The 13,774-nt window shown below is 39.1% G+C and overlaps 2 protein-coding genes across 2 annotated transcripts; one reads left to right on the top strand and one right to left on the bottom strand.

The window, feature by feature from the left end:
- Window positions 1–185: 185 nt before the first annotated feature.
- LOC141911949 (uncharacterized) lies at window positions 186–6,282 on the bottom strand. Its single transcript, XM_074803070.1, has 10 exons — window positions 6,131–6,282; window positions 4,980–5,207; window positions 4,054–4,197; window positions 3,897–3,976; window positions 3,582–3,686; window positions 3,154–3,205; window positions 2,881–3,009; window positions 2,240–2,338; window positions 2,102–2,164; window positions 186–1,704 (listed from the first exon to the last, which is right to left on the bottom strand). Exons 2-10 carry the CDS (start codon window positions 5,167–5,169, stop codon window positions 1,409–1,411), a joined length of 1,158 nt encoding a protein of 385 aa, XP_074659171.1. The 5' UTR covers window positions 5,170–5,207; window positions 6,131–6,282; the 3' UTR covers window positions 186–1,408.
- A 189-nt stretch (window positions 6,283–6,471) lies between these two features.
- On the top strand, window positions 6,472–13,774 carry LOC141912024 (prostatic acid phosphatase-like). The gene is made up of 11 exons (XM_074803186.1): window positions 6,472–6,591; window positions 7,759–7,854; window positions 7,947–8,033; window positions 8,369–8,521; window positions 8,902–8,997; window positions 9,103–9,192; window positions 9,272–9,395; window positions 9,645–9,733; window positions 9,811–9,988; window positions 10,731–10,847; window positions 11,566–13,774. The coding sequence occupies exons 1-11, from the start codon at window positions 6,481–6,483 to the stop codon at window positions 11,715–11,717; spliced, it is 1,293 nt and encodes a 430-aa protein (XP_074659287.1). The 5' UTR covers window positions 6,472–6,480; the 3' UTR covers window positions 11,718–13,774.

Genomic DNA, 13,774 nt, shown 5'->3' with positions numbered 1-13,774 from the left:
TCAGGGCACCAGAAAATATTTTCGTTTTAACTGGTCCGATTGAATTGGGACAGTCTTTCAGGGATAAAAAATCCCGAGACTCCAGAGAAAAAATGAACGACAAGCAGGAAATATTGCATTTTTACGGATTTTTTTCTTTCTAAATAATAATTTCAACATTGTTTTTGTTTGGAATATTTAACCATTTAACGACGAATTCAATAACTTACTTTACTTCATTATATTATCATTCATATAACAAGAAAATACCGGTAAGACCCTTTTACAAACGTAGTAATCAATTATACTAATATTTATAACTATTAATAATTTATTAATTACTTACAGATAAATAATTTATCATATTTAATTTATTTTTATCGAACTACGGAAACTGGGACTAGCATATGATTTTATTGCACTATTTACCCTCACTAAGCCTGACTTTCAAAACTTAACATATCTAATCTTTATTCTATAACGAACGCAAAAGTTGTGTCTCGAAATATTATTCTTAATTTTTCAATCTACAAAGAAATAAATAATTAACCTATACCCCTAACAGTCACACGCACACGCACTGACACAACTCGGGAGCGGAAATCCCTAAAAACCATACACGCTAAAAATATTTGCAAAACTTTTTACATTTTCGGAATAAATATCGGTAATAAATAATTCATCCCCCTAGAATAACGACCCAAAATTCTAACAAATCCAGGCGTTTTCAAAGGAACTTAAAACCGAAAGCAAATCTCTTTTTGAACCCTAGAGATATTAAATGATAATTCAAATTTTTCAACGCTTATTTAAATACGATCGAACTTTTTACAAAATATCACAGTTTTTGCTTCAAACGTCGAGTGTTTTTCAAACTTTTCTGTACACGGAATATCACAGTATCGCCTTGGATTGCACTAACTTCACAAACTTTTAACGAAAGTTAAGGAATTGTTTTTTTTTGTGGGTCTTTTTATTTTTCTATCGTTTTTTTGTTGTTGTTGTCAATATTCAATGAAAATAATGATAGATATATTAATAATAAATTAAATCCAAATATTTACAACACTGAAAATAATCAGAGCTATTTTCTAGTCACACGTATATATACAATTAATCAAAAAAATTCATTACGAATTTTTGGTCTGCTACATTACAATTCTCAATGAATGTTCAATTATATAACAATATTCGAGTTATCAAAAGTTACTAATTTAACATTCTGGATTCAGTTTCACAGTTGTTCAGAGTTAATACTAACTCACAACTGTGGAACTGGATCCAGTTCATTTTGACTTTCTCGGTGCCACAGTTGTGAGTTCACATTTCACTGAGTTAACTCATTGAATAAAACTCATTGAAAATGAACTAATTTTAACTTAGTAAACTCACAACTAGTGGAACCAGATCCTCGGGTTTTTAAACAGAATCAGCGACACTTGCCTCTACCTTTAAACGTCATCACCGGTGAATTCCCGGCACTCGCCATTTCCCTCTTGGGCGTAAACACGCGGTTCAACTGTTCGCACTTAGGTGGCGCCATCGACATCGTCGCCAGTTTCTTGTCACGTTTGCGCAGGCGTTTGGAATCGAGGTCGACGAGCTTTTTACGCTGCGGGGTTTGTAAACCGAGTTGAATCCGGGGCGGTGTGTGGGGTTCGATTATATCCCAGACGTGTGGGTTCTTCACACGTATCGTCAGCAGTTCGGCCGCCTCTAGATGACCTGCATAATGGAGACGAATGCAGGAAATATTTACAACGATCTGATTGTGGCCTGGATAAAGGACAGGGTGGCCGCAGACCTGGCAAACTCGGGGGAACAGAAAAATCTAGGAGAAATCAGGAAAAAATCCAGGAATTTGACAAATTTTGTAAAAATCCTGGAAAACTCCTGGGATTTGTATATGGGCGGAAAGTGGCGGCCCCTGCAGGAGAAAATCAGTAACATAGGAACCGTTGATTCATTGTATTAAACATGGAAAAATACTCCTGAAAAAATATCTCTCAAATAATGTCACAAAACAATCTACTAAAAGTTACGATTTTATGATAAAGCTATTTTAGGAGACTAGGTTGAATAGAAATTGCCCCTCTCAGCGTCTGGTATGATCTAGGCTTACCTGCATTGATGGCGCTATCGATCGGGTAGACTTTCGACGTACTGCACAGATACGGCGACGCGCCTGAAACAACGAAAACAACAATCGTATCGATGTCGCTAGAGGTAACACAACAACTAGAGATTGAAGTTTACCGACCTTTTTGTAAGAGGAATTTGATGAGAGGAATGTTTCCCTTACTGGCAGCTCGGTGAAGGGCCGTGTAACCGGACTTGTTCTGCGAATTGACGGAACATCCTGAAATAACGAAAATACGCGGTATCCCTTTGGAACAAAATATGAAAATACGCGGTATCCACTTTAGAACAGCCTTATAATCAAATTGGCACATTTTGCTACCGTAGTTGGATGATCATTATATTGACGACTTATCTAAATGATGACTTACATCATAAGTCAGACTGTACTAGTGAGACTCAGACTGTAGCCAGTGAGATTCACATTGTGTATATGCTTTATTGCTAAACAGACTTAAGACAGTAATACGAGGTGAAGTTTTGATTTCGCTGAGTCTCGCACGTGTTATCAGTAACGAGTGAACTTTGGATGGTCATTGTCTGTATAAGTTCTGTATCAAATTTTATGCTTACTGTGTTAAAATTGTAAGCTACTCTTTCCTATACGAGCGTTTAATGTTTAGAATTGCACCGTACAGAAGACTGTTTATCCCGGGGTCGATTGCCTCGAATTGTCGCCTGCCCCGCGCAATAATATTACAAATTTGCAATACTTCTAAAGTGAACCTAGAACTGAAATAGATCCGAAAGTTTCTCGCTTACCCGCCTCGATCAGATCATGAAGTAAAGGAAAACGATTTGAATTGTCGTTTCGTTTCGCGTTCAGAATCCCGAATGTGGCCAGATATAGAGCAGAATCACCGGCGCTTGTCCTCGAGTTGATATTAGCACCTTAAAAATATCATCAAACTACAGTTAGCACGCCATCTATAGGGATATTCTGTGGTTAGTGATAAGAAAATGAAACTGTTCAGCGATGGTAACGCCATCTATTGGTGGCTTGGCATTCGACAATCTGGGCAAAAGATAACGTACCTTTGTTGATGAGAAACTGCACGAGCTTTCTTTCACCGCTGATACACGAACACTGAAATCAATAAACATCAAATTCTTTTCAACAAATTTCTCGAAACCCAACCATTGTTCTCGACAACGACAGGTTTTAGAGGGGTGGCTACCCCTTTCATTTTCATATCCACCTCTCTAAAAATCAGTAACCCCTTATAAAATATCTGCTACTCCTACCAAGAGTGGATGTCGAAACCCTTGCTACTTCAACAGCCACGATGTCATACGCTTAACAATGAATGCAGCCCTTTAAAAATTCCAGTATACGGAGAACACTGTATAGATGCATAATCGAGTCATAACACCCTCGGGTCATCACGTAGCCAGGATTCCATCCGGAACTGTCGTGAGCGCTAATATCAGTTTTCCTCCTAGGAACTAAAAACTTAACTAACCAGGAAAAGAGTCAGTCCACTCGTAGGAATCGCGTAGTTAACGTCGTATTGAAGTTTGTTGACTAAACGTATCACGGCTTCGGCGTGTCCCTTTTCATAAGCCGTCTACAAATGATAAACTACGAAAATTAGACCAGGGCCCAGTTTCACAAAAAAGTGAAACTCAAATTTTTGGTGTAATTGCCATTGGTTACTTCATTTCTTCAATGAGGACAACAATTCAAACTTAACCGTTTAAGCCTTAAACTTGTTCGTGAAACTGCACCCAGAATTCTCATTTAAACTAGATCAAAATTTAGCGGACAACGGACTTACCTTGGCTAGATCGAACACGTTTAGACCGAACATCTTTTTATCATCGGACGTCGCGCCGCGTTTTACAAACGATTTATTTACTGCGAAGATATATCACAAATTCTTGATACGAAATTGAGAGGGAAATATCGATACGACACGATGTTTAAAGACTTACGTTTACGATAGATGAGACCGGCTACAACGATCAGCGAAATGATGCATACTACGATTATCGAGTATTGGGGCGGACGCGTCGAGTTGAACTCTTCTTCCAATCGACGGAAATATCTCGAGGCATTATCCACAAAACTTTCGGCAACTATATATAGAGAGAAATTCTTCGAAACTAAGTCCAATATCGCGGAGAAAAATCTGCGAGGATGATTGTAGGAATACAGTTAAAACTTGCCACAGAAAAAAACGAAGTCATTTTCCTATCCTCAACTCGGACTTTGTTTACCTCGGACCAATTTTGCTGGTCCCAGTTAGTCCGAGTTAGGCGAGATTTACTGTACAAAACTAGGGGACCGGTCGGATTAGGGTTCTATCGAGGAGGCCTTGTTACTCGATCTTATAGATACTCGAGTGTCGTTTCAGGAATAAAAACACAACAGGTGGTGCTGGTCTATTGAATGGATACGACAACAGGTGGTGGTGGCGTCTCCGGGTGAAATTTAAAAAAAAACATTTAATAGTATTGATGTGTTCTACAAATCACACTTTCTCTAGACCTGCTGACATGTACATGCACGACAGGTGAAGGGGTTAGACAGGCCAAATGAATGTCTACACAAGACTATACTAGCATTAATTGATATTTAGGATCTTGAGTCTATGTTTTTTTTTTCCTTTGATGGAAATGCATGAAAATTACAAGCTTTGCCGAGCTGCCTGGACGAAGTTAGGTAGTTCTGTCGGTTAGAATTGTGGGCTGTAAGGTGAGTTTTATGGACCAGGGCCCAGGCAGCGGACTAGGCCCAGGCAGGACCCGGCCTGTACAGGCAGTGGAACCAGACCCAGGTAGGATCCATGCCGGGGTGTAGTGACCGCAGATGCCCGGACAGGAACCTGACCTAGGCAGGAGTATAGATATACACTTACACTGAATGAATAAAGTGAAGATTGTCGATATAAAATAGAACAACATTCGCCAGATGTTATCAGTGTTTGTGACAATCGCTGTCCAGCTGTTTGAAATGTATTCTACAATGATCTGTTTGACGGGAGTCGCAGCCCAACTGCTGTCTGTAATCACCCCCTCCTGCTCTTGCTGCGTAAAGCCATCCATCATCCCTCCTTCCTTCCTTCCTCGCGACTATAGCTCTCCAACTAGAAAATAAAGATGTTGGTTGGATTTTACCTAATTTTCAGTGTGATTAGAGGAGCTGTTTACAGGGGTTTTATGCAGGCCTGGGTAGCCCGGGGTATTTTTAAGCCCTTGATCAGTGATTGGGTCCAGATACGAAGATACAGATAGCTGACTAATGAGGAAGGTTGGCCTAGTTGAGGGTATTTCACACTGAGGTAAGTGAAAATATAGCCTATACAGGGTCCGATCTAAGCACTTGCCCGATTGCCCGGGACATGTATAACATCATTCGGGCAAGTAGGTTATCATTATCACTTGTCCCCCCCAGCTAGTGCAATTTTATGTCACAAAGCTTTTTTCCCACTCGATACAACGGATGATAGTGCCACCAATCGGACTGCCTGTGAAGGGCAAGTAGCTTTTGGACGGGGCAAATAAAATTTCAGATTGCCCCCCAGGCAAGTGGCTTTCATTCCTTAGATCTGAACCTGCTTTATAGCTTACAATCATACAATAAATTACACAACAAACTTGTCACAGTCATGAGAGGAAGCTCAGAGGGGTGGGACAAAACAATTATCAGGCTTATCAAGGGACAGTTTTAGTTCACTTTGTCTTTAAATTTGGCTGATGGGGGTCCAAGAATTTGCAGAAAGAAGGAAGCCCTCTTTATGTACCACTCGCTGTTTCGAGTGTTTGTGTTTTGGGATTACAAGTTCGTAGGCCTAGGCAAAAAAACAGTAAACCCCTTAAGACTATCTTAGAGCATACAAACATCTCGAAAATGGAGTGAAAGAAAAGATCGCAGAGCAGAGGCAGTAGGGATGAGGGGATGTAGTAGGAGGGAGGGATGGGCGTTGTAAAAAAAGTTATATATTTACAGTCAGTACAATAACAGGGAAAATATTCATTTTTCTCGATTCGATCGCCTTTAAAAACTCACCGCGACTCGATATGGTACGAATCGACGATCATCCGACTCCGTTAACTCGCATCATTCACTCGATGATCGCTGATTTCGACGTCGCTTTCCGCTAAACGTCAAATCGTCATTTTGACGGATGTTTTTGACAGCTGAGAGCAGACGAAACGTAATCTCTACCCCGATTATAGCGAACCCGATAGCCGTTCGAAAATAGAATCTAAATCAGATTCTGAATGTAATAATTCCGAAGAAACATCGGATTCTCAATAAAAGACCTTAGTTTCATGATTTTTATGGATTATTCGACTGAAATTAAAGATCAAGATCGTAGAGATTAATGTGCTCGGTCGTGACGTCATCAAATCAAAATGGCGGCTTACAGGGGAAAGAATTTTATTTTTTTCGCTGTAATTCTCGTCGTTTTTGTCGCATCCCGCGCGGATGCCGTCGCTCCCTCGACGCTGAAACTGGTGCACCTAGTAAGTAGTAAACTTTCCGATCTTTTTTCTATTGTGATTCAGTCTGCCAGGCGGAAACTCAGGTCAATTTGTGAAGTTTTAATTTTACTTCCGGGTTTTAGTGCACTGCAAGTGCAAAAAAATTAAACACCAATTTAGACTTTATTCTTACATTTTGTATCTGTGTTTTTTAGAAATAGGTAGATCGCTGGTACGTTTGATAAAGTTAGATTATACATACTATATTATGTCTTGCATAAGTTAACTAAAGGCAGATCAGCCTAGTACTGATTCAGACCCGTGACCATGTCATTATTCATTGGCTTGTGACTGACTGACCTTTTTGCCTTTGTTAGGCTTTATTTGCTATTTGTACCAGATGTTGATAACATTGTTAATATTAATTAGGAGTGATCAAACTCCTGTCATATATATATATATATATATATATATATACATCTGTTCAATATGTCATAACAGTTTGTACATGGCATTCATAATTAACTAGCTGTTAGTATTTTTATCATAAATTCTAAGCTTCAAATTCTTATTGATAATTAGACCGAATGAAGTAACTAATAGCAACTAGATCTAAAATCTGAGTGTACCCTTTTGCGTGAAGCTGAATATTGATTATCTGGTAAAATTGAGTTCGGGGATTTTGTAATTACAATTCTATAAAGAATATTTGTGCAGAGTTTCCTGAATTTTTATTGCAAGAGGTTATTGTAATCTATCTTATTGTAGACTGATACTCATAAGAAGGTCGAGGTCGAGATTTTAAAACCCTTATAAGTTAATCACATTTTGAAATGTAATCTTTTCTTTAATATTTAATCAATCTTACTGCTGTTGACTATAGTTCAATTTTGTCACATGGCGAGGGAGGTCACCGAGGACTGATAACAGAGTAGAGCCTGTACTACAATTACGTCTCATTCATGTTACATTACTGTCACATAATCAGTATTCGGTCAATAGATATCAGTGTCAGTTCCCAAAAATAGAAACATAGGATTTGTATCGGCCTTGAAAAATTCTCCCAATTCAAACAATTTTGACGTAATTAGTTTTTAAGTGAGAGATTTCCAGAAATGTTGAAATGTTTTTTAAGGAATTTACTCCTTAGAACTGCTTGTTTGTGAAAATCTGACGATGATATTGTTAACTAATCGTTACACTTTGCAGGTATTCCGGCATGGAGACCGGAGTCCGGTCGGCTCGTACCCTAAAGATCCACATCCACCTAGTATCTGGCCGAATGGTTTCGGTCAACTATCACAGGTATTACTTTATCAGTTATTACTGCACCATTTAGAAATAATGGTTTATAGCGCATTTCAAACAAGAAAATGGATGAATTATTAATATTTCAGATTGGGATGAATCAGCATTACAATCTAGGTCAGTATCTGCGCCAGAGATATCAAGGTTTTCTCAGTGATTTGTACGTCGCGAAAGAGGTAAATATGAAGAATTGATGATGTCATTGGGGGATTCGAGGTAGTAGCCATGTTTTCGAATAGGTCTGATGCCTGTAAACTAAGAATGCAATTCCATGATATCATAGGACAGTTCATTGACTGAGGTAGCGATGTTTGTGGAACCTCGAGATTTTCAATACGGCCTCCACTGAGGAGAGTTCACGATAACTGGGAAATGAAAATGTTGAATGTTGGATTGCCTGATCTGCAAGAAGCATGTACAGCATTATTGCAATTTGATGATGTCATAGGGGGCTTTATGGAGATGGCCATGTTTTCTGTTTCGTGTTTTGATAGTGTTTGTATTTGCACAGATTCGAGTTCGTAGCACAGATGTCGATCGTACTCTGATGAGCGCACTCAGCGACCTCGCCGGGCTCTACCCGCCGACCGGCTACGAAGTCTGGAACAAGAAGTTACCCTGGCAACCGATTCCTGTTCACACTATTCCCGAGAACGACGATCACGTGAGTTCAATTCTAGGAGTTACAATGAAAATAAACCCTCAAGGGTCAATTCGATAAAAAAAATCTGGGATCGGTCACACAGTTCTGAGTTCACATTTGTTGACTCGGAATTAACTCATTGAAAATGAACTGATTTCAACTTCGAGTTAGTTCTGAGTTGCGATTGGCGGAATTGGAAGCTGTTTGTTTGACAAAGTATCTAGACTTGGATTTGAATGGAATTTTGCGGCTACTGAATAAACTTCATGTAACAAATGTGCAACCTAGATGGGTTAAAAATGTGAAAATTCCCGAGTTCATTAATCAGACTCCCTGTAAATCGGAAGACCTCCACATTTCAGTCGTCGATCGATCGACTGTATTATTGTGTTTGATTGTAGTTGTTAAGTTCTAGCGCGTATTGCCCGCGATTCGACGAACTCTGGCACGATATCCTCAATTCCGACAAAATCAAAACGGAAGAACGCGAAAATAAGGTACGTTCCCGCGCGGAACTCTGTCGTCTGGAACTTGGAATTCGCTTGGAACATTTTCCGAACGAGAGCGCCCCCTATGATCGAACTCATTTCGTTTATTTTCAGGCGTTCTATGATTATGTAAAGAAAAACGCCGGGGTCGTAAAAGAAGGAATCGCGAACATTTGGAAAATTGCTGATATTTTGAAAATCGAGGTCGGTTAAAAGAAAATCTTAATTTTGAGGAGAATTTTCTACGATCAAATCATTTATCGGGATGCCATGTATCTTTCAGAGGATACACAATTTCACGTGGCCCGCGTGGGTTACTCCGGATGTGTGGTCGAAAATGGTTGCTCTGAACAATTTGGAGTTTAACTTGAAAGATGACTCGCCAGAACTGGTTCGACTCACAGGGGGTAAGGTTATCTTGATTCAGAGACAAATTAAACCCATACAACTGTGGAACTGGATCCAGAGTCAAGTTAAACTTGCACAACTGTGGAACTGGATCCAGGTTCAAGTTAAACTCGTACAACTGTTTAACTGGATCCAGAGACAAGTTAAACTCGCACACAACTGTCAAAGTTGATCCATAGTCCGATTGAACCTATACTACTGTGGAACTGGATTCAGAGTCATATTAAAACTCTCTTGATTTTTTGTAGGAAATCTGCTGAAGAAAATGATCAATGATTCGATGTCGTATATAAATCATCAAATGGATTCTAGTCAGAAGATGTTCATGTATTCCGGTGTAAGTAGAACCTAAGAAGAATCCTCACGATCCGCGAGATGATCTGTTTGTTATTCTATGTTATCTCTGTATTTCAGCACGATACGACCGTAGCTCCGTTTTTAAGTGCCTTATCGTTGTACAATCAGATACCTCCACCGTACGCAGCCTGCGCCATTTTAGAACTACATCAACAATCGTCCAGCTCGGAGCCATTCTTCCAGATCTGGTATCGCAACGACTCCAGTCGCCCACCATATCAGCTAACTATGCCTGGTAAATTAACAATCGTTTCTTTTTTTCGCAAAATTCATAAAGATGTTCAAGATGATGAATTAGAAATGAATAGAAAATGTAACTCAAATTTTGTATGGCATGAGTCTATAGCATATATGGCATATAGTTTTATTTAAGACGATATGTACCCGATTAAACAGTTCTCATTTGAGTTTCTAGAAATTAAGTTTCCACCACAGGGCCCAATTTAACAAAAAGGTTCAAATCTTAAATTTATTTAATTTCTTAATTGATTCAATTCTGGGTACAGTTTCGGAAATCTTAAGGTTTGTCTGAACTCAAAGTTGCTTTCTGGCCTAAAAAAACAACCTATCCTTGAGAACTTCACAAATGTGTCTCAATCCCGTCTGCCGTGGCTGATGTATCCGTCTGCTGTGGCCGATGTATCCGTCTGCTGTGGCTGATGTATCCGTCTGCTGTGGCTGATGTATCCGTCTGCTGTGGCTGATGTATCCGTCTGCTGTGGCCGATGTATCTGTCTGCTGTGGCTGATGTATCCGTTTGCTGTGGCGGATGTATCCGTCTGCTGTGGCCGATGTATCTGTCTGCTGTGGCTGATGTATCCGTTTGCTGTGGCGGATGTATCCATCTGCTGTGGCTGATGTATCCGTCTGCTGTGGCCGATGTTTCCGTCTGCTGTGGCCGATGTATCTGTCTGCTGTGGCGGATGTATCCGTCTGCTTGTTTGCAATAATAGATGAATGATTCGTAATGTTTCCAGGTTGTACGGCATCGTGCCCGTTGTCGAAGTTCGTAGCGTTAACTCGACACATCATCCCCGGTGATATCGATAAAGAATGTCGATCTTCGCATCATTTACCATTCAATCTTTCTCAAGGTCAGTCATCGTTTTATTTCTCCTCTCTCTTTTTCGCACTGTGGCTAACAAAGGGGTCAGTTGCAAGTCTGAAAACGGTCTTGGTGTTAGATAGTTAGATTGGCTGGGGAACTAACATCATCACAGAGTGACCTGAAACATTGCAATTGGCCCCCAGGGTTTTGAATGCTTCAATTATTGAAAGATAAACATCTCTTCTCTGACATTTTGAATTAATTTGGCAGTTATTGTCGTGGTAACATTAAATGGTCCATAGTTTCAAAGGGTATATAAATCTAGTTTGAAGTTAGTACGACTGCATGAGCAGAATTGCGTCTTAAACAAAATTCATCCTTAAAAAATAGTATATTAAAGCACTTCAGAAGAAGCAACAGAGGTAATGAACAACTATATAGAATACATAGGGTGTATAAAGTATCGCTTGCTTAATTTAGATCGGTTTTATTTTGATTTTCACTCATTTCCGACTAAAATTCCAGTCCCCTCTTGGTAATTTCTATCTAAATGAGAGCACATAAATCGGATTTCGTTTGATAATTCAGACAAAATTTTTCAGTCCCAGGTGATCTGAATTAAGCGAATTCTACTGTACTACACAGGAATTTATTTTTCAAGGATGAGTTTTGTTTTAGTTGTCAATTGGCTTATATCACTCATTCCCACTCATACCAAAAGTCTACCCTTGTTGAAGCTGATTATTATGATGATGTATTTTTAGGTTTGGTTTACACGGCAGTCGGCGTCAGCGGTTTAGTGATCGTTCTCGCGTTGATCGCGGTCATCGTCGTCGTACGTCGACGCGTCTGCTCCTCGGGATCGTCGTCGTCGTCTGCTCGTAAATATCGCTATCTGCCCGAATACAACGATTGACAATACGTACCCCTTCACGATATCAGTTCACCAAATTCCGAATTCGACTCCGAATGATTTTCCCGCGCGACATTATTTAAAGAAAAACGCCGGAAGAAAAGATTTTTACAGCGATTTTTCATTTGATTGTTTTTTTTTTAAATGTAAACATCAGGGGCTGGTTCCGTAATCATGGCTTACACTTAAGACTAGTCTAATGATCAACTTAGTTCTATAGCCAGTCGAACAACTTTACCTGTACACTACCAATAGAGACAAAAATTTCAGTGTCTTATTTTGCCTATTGTTTCCCATTTGCCACCGATATTTTCGGTTAGCTGTATAAGACCTGTGAAAGTGTACACACTACGCAGTATAGAGGTGTTGATTGATTAGCAGACGACTGTCTGCTTTCACTGTAATTCCTATCCGGCTGTATAGGCATCACCAAATGCAACATAAAAAATAATTCCATCTAATCTGGTACGGAGCGTGCACAATTATCTAGGGGTGAAATGATGGTTAAGACCGGTCTTAAGATTTTACGCCTCCTTGTGGACATAAGTCTCGAATATTGAACCAGCCCCCCGAGAACTGGGTTCCACGCCTGAGCTGGATCATCGTCCAGATTTGCGCTATTTAAAAAACAGTTTTTGGTTCGATTGGGACAATTTTCGCCGCAAACATTTTGAAACTTGGTCCGGAGTCAGGCTGGGAACTCGCAATTCTTATTGTGATTTTCTGAGTTTCATAAAAGTTGAGTACGGGTTTGACTTAGTGTGTGCATGTGGAAACAAATAGTTTTTATATGGCTGCAGTTTGCAACAACAACAAAATATTTCTCTTGCAATTTTCTTCGGTGTAAGTTCAATTTTCCAGTAAAATGTAAATGGCTTTATGCAGTATTTAACTCGCAATAGAAGATATTTAAATTTAAATGTCACTGCTGTAGTGCTGCCACCTAACTTGATATATGTAATCAATATCTAAATAGCGCTTTTTGTCGACGAGATTTGTTGCGAAAAATATCCCGATATTTTCGGCTTCTTTTCGATATTTTATCTTGACATTCATTTCGACTTTAAGCTGAGTATTTTTCGTATAAACCGGTTGGATTTCATCGGTCTCCCCTTCTGATCTGGATTGAGCGCCGTCAACTTAAGTATTAAAACCCTAATTTTAATCGCTATAAACTGATTATTTGTGTTGGGGTGATTATTGAATTGAAAATGATTATTTTAATTAAGAATCGAAAGTTGTTAATATTTTTCTCTCTTCCAGAGGCGAGACGCGTTTTTGTTTTTGAAACAAGACCGTCTTGGCCTTTAGTTCTGTGTTAAGGCATGACATGATTGTTGTAACTAAAAAAGGGTGAAATTAATATTTTAACGTAAACTAACTTTGATTTGTTTTTTTTCGAATTTAAGAAGGACCAATAGTTTGTTGTCTCCAACTGTATTTTACCTCATCTGAAAATGTTTTTTAGAAATACCATGTAATGTGTGTCTAGTTCTAGAAGTGATGGCGTGATGGCAATAATGAAATTGATGATAGATATTTGTATTAATATGATTATGAAAATTATAGAAATGAGAATATTGTTACTTTTGAATATCTGTATATTTTGTGGTAGGAAATTTTTGCATGTGTACGAATATTTTGAGAAATGTTTTTTTGGAGGTTTTAGAATTCAAGTAAGACGATGGGTGCTAGGACCTGCTGCAGGACCCGGTTCCACAGTTCCGAATAAGATAATTGAAAATTCAAACTCTCGAGTTAATTTTCACTGTGATTGTAGAACCCGGTCCAAATCAGGGGTCCACAGATACACAAAAGTCTCTCACGTTAAAAGCACGTTTAAAGTCAAATCTAAACTTATGCCTGTGAAATTGGGTCCAATTCTAGGACTGGTGATTGTCTCGGATGAAGTAAGCCCTATCATTTTAGAAATAAGTGGGAAGCATGTGTAATGTTTGACCCAGTCCTGGAAGTGGTTGTATCAAATAAATCCGTGAAGCTGTAGGCTGTAAATCCGCGAAGCTCTAGGCTATGTTGTTCTAATTGTTCTATATCTGTAA

This window comes from Tubulanus polymorphus, chromosome 10, assembly GCF_964204645.1.
Source record: "Tubulanus polymorphus chromosome 10, tnTubPoly1.2, whole genome shotgun sequence".
Taxonomy (NCBI): domain Eukaryota; kingdom Metazoa; phylum Nemertea; class Palaeonemertea; order Tubulaniformes; family Tubulanidae; genus Tubulanus; species Tubulanus polymorphus.
Note: the sequence above shows the minus strand (reverse complement) of the source record. Positions and strands in the feature narration are given on the sequence as shown.